General features: G+C 60.3%; 1 protein-coding gene across 1 annotated transcript in view; it reads right to left on the bottom strand.

Moving 5' to 3' along the window:
- LOC107325697 (formin-like protein 3) overlaps positions 1 to 2875 on the bottom strand; it is a gene marked incomplete at its 5' end in the record, with an annotated part of 4814 nt that extends 1939 nt beyond the window's left edge. Inside the window, 4 exons of the mRNA XM_032441060.1 lie at positions 828 to 1030; positions 1765 to 1889; positions 1983 to 2054; positions 2606 to 2875. Coding sequence (XP_032296951.1) covers positions 828 to 1030; positions 1765 to 1889; positions 1983 to 2054; positions 2606 to 2875 — 670 coding nt within the window. The remainder of the gene's footprint in view (positions 1 to 827; positions 1031 to 1764; positions 1890 to 1982; positions 2055 to 2605) is intronic.
- Between the last annotated feature and the right edge of the window lie 291 nt (positions 2876 to 3166).

Raw genomic sequence — 3166 nt, 5'->3', positions numbered from 1 at the left:
GAGAGAGATGTTGTTCATCTGTTGCCGCATTTGGGTCCTAACATGTTGCTCCCATTGCGTGCTTCACTTGTTGCCACATTGTGTTTCGCTTGGTGCCCATTGTGGTTCGCCGCTGCTGCTACTCACGCCATATAGCTGCAGCCTGGGAGCGGGCACCATTGGACTCAATGGGCAACACTGAACCCAATGGGAACCAACCAACCCCAATGGGAACTACTGAACCCAACTGTGCACCAACCAACCCCAATGGGCAACACTGAACTCAATGGGCACCACTGGACCCAATGGGAACCAACCAACCCCAATGGGCACCAAGCAAACACAATGGGCAACAATGAACCCAATGGGCAACACTGAACCCAATGGGCACCATTGGACCCAATGGGCACCAACAAACCCTAATGGGCATCAACTGACCCCAATGGGCACCACTGAACCCAATGGGCACCACTGAACTCAATGGGCATCAACCAACCCCAATGAACATCACTGACCCCAATGGGCACCAACCAATCCCAATGGGCACCATAGACCTCAATGGGCACCAACTGATCCCAATGGGACCCATAGACCTCAATGGGCACCAACTGATCCCAATGGGCACCACAGACCTCAATGGGCACCAACTGATCCCAATGGGCAACACTGAACCCAATGGGCACCGACCGACCCCAGTGGGCACCACAAAACTCAATGGGCACCATTGAACCCAATGGGCACCAACCAACCCCATTGCACACCCAGCTCCCACCCATCCCCATTACACCCCAATCCACCCCACCGCCCCCTTACAGCCCCATTCCCCCCCCACCCCCCATAGTACCCACGTGTGGATGGCCCTGCAGATCTCCTCGGGGCAGCGTCCGGCCTTTCTCAGGGTGATGGCCAAGTTCTTGGCACGGTTGGCTTCCAGCAGCGTCACTTTGGGGGCGGCTCGTTGTGTCCCTTTGCTTTTAGGGCACAGTAAATCCAGGGCCGGGCCCTGAGCTTTGGTCTTAAACAGCTCCTCAAAGCGATCCAGGTCCAGGTCCTGAGGGTGGGGGGAGGTTGGGGGGCTCAGAGACGGCAGCATCGCCCCCATCCCATGGACATTGGGGGCCTGAATCCACCTCTACCCCATAGACATCGGGTTTGGGGTCTTGAACCTACCTCCACCCCATAGACATCGGGTTTGGGGTCCTGAATCCACCCCCACCCCATAGACATCGGGTTTGGGGTCCTGAATCTACCTCCACCCCATAGACTTTGGGTTTGGGGGCCTGAATCCACCTCCACCCCATAGACATCGGGTTTGGGGTCCTGAACCTACCTCCACCCCATAGACATCGGGTTTGGGGTCNTGAACCTACCTCCACCCCATAGACATCGGGTTTGGGGTCCTAAATCTACCTCCACCCCATAGACATCGGGTCTGGGGTCCTGAATCTACCTCCATCCCATAGACATCGGGTTTGGGGTCCTGAACCTACCTCCACCCCATAGACACTGGGTTTGGGGTCCTGCACATCCTTACCCCACAGCCACTGTGGTCCTGAGCCCACCTCCACCCCATAGACATCAGGTTTGGGGTCCTGAATCCACCTCCACCCCATAGACACTGGGTTTGGGGTCCTGCACCCACCTCCACCCCACATCCATAGGGTCAGTGCTGCAGCACCCATGGGGTTTTATAGGGGCTCAGCATCACCCACCCCCCTTTTATTGAGTCTGGGGGTCCCAAACCCACCTCCCACCCCTATAGGATTTTATGGGGTCCCCCCCCACCTGCAGCACCCGCTCATCATCCAGCTCACTGAACACGGTGCCATTGATCTGGTTGGGTTTTAGGGCCGTCCAGTTGAAGACAGGGAGCCGGAATTTGGTCTTGATGGGTTTCTTGATCCGGATGGCTGGGGGGGTTAATGGGATGGCTTAGAGACCCCCAATATGGGGGTTGGGGGGGACACAACCTGGGGTACATCACCCCCCCACCCCCCACCTACCTGACAGCCCCACTGTGAGGGCGATGGATGGCGAAGCTCCCGGCAGGGGGGGGGCAGCAGGGGGGCACTTCCCTGCAATGGGACAACAGAGATGGCACCGGTCTCATTGGGGTCCTTATCCCCATTGGGGGTCCTTATCCCCATTGGGGGTCCCATGTCCCCATTGGGGTCCTTATCTCCCATTGGGGGTCCTTATCCCATTGGGGTCCTTATCCCCATTTGGGGGTCCTCATCCCCATTGGGGGTCCCCCATCCCCATTTGGGGGTCCCATGTTCCCATCCAAGGGCCCTGTGTCCCCATTGGGGGGTCCCAGTCTCCATTTAGGGCTCTCCATCCCCATCTGGGGGTCCCATGTCCCCATTTGGGGGTCCTCATCCCCATCTGGGGGTCCCATGTTCCTATTTGGGGGTCCCCCATCCCCACCTGGGGGTCCCATGTGCCCATTTAAGGTCCCCCATCCCTATTCGGGGGTCCTCATCCCCATTTAGGGTTCCCAATCCCCATCTGAGGGGTCCCTATGATCCCATTTGGGTCCCCATGATCCCAATTGGGTCCCCATGATCCCATTTGGGTCCCCCCACCCCCATGAGACCCCCTACCCCCCCCCATTGCAGCCCCTCACCTGGCAGTGGTGGGGCAGGGGGTGGCAATGGTGGCGGTGGGGGGGCGCGGCGGCGGGCGGGGGGGGGTCTCATCCTCAGGTGGGGGAACGTGGGCCCTGAGGGGGTCCTCAGTGGGGGTGGGGGCGGCTCCGTGAATGGGGGGGGTCTCATGGTGGTGGTGGGGGGGGCTGCGGAGGCCCCCGTAACGGCGGCGGAAAGCTCGTCCTTCTCCTTGATGATGCGGCGCAGGGTGTTGAACGCTGGTGGGCTGGTGGTGCTCGAAGGTTCTCCTTTATGGGGGGGGGGGGTTTAATGGGGGGGGGGGTTTAAGGGGTCCTGGAACGCCCCCTGCCCCGCCCGAGCCCCATTGCTTGCCGCCATTGCTGCCCCCATTGGCTGCCCCATTGCTGCCCCACCTTCTGCCGCTCTCCAGCTCCTTCTCGGCGCTGCAGCAGCTGTTTCTCCAGCGCCAGCCACGCGCATCCGCTCTCGTTCTCTCATGTCCAGCAGCTTCTCTGTCAGCTGGGGGGGGGGCACGGAGCCGTGACGCCAACCCCATCCCCGCATCACCGCCTTTTAAC

Source organism: Coturnix japonica, linkage group LGE22C19W28_E50C23 (genome assembly GCF_001577835.2).
Source record: "Coturnix japonica isolate 7356 linkage group LGE22C19W28_E50C23, Coturnix japonica 2.1, whole genome shotgun sequence".
Lineage (NCBI taxonomy): Eukaryota > Metazoa > Chordata > Aves > Galliformes > Phasianidae > Coturnix > Coturnix japonica.
This window is presented reverse-complemented; position numbering and strand designations above follow the sequence as displayed.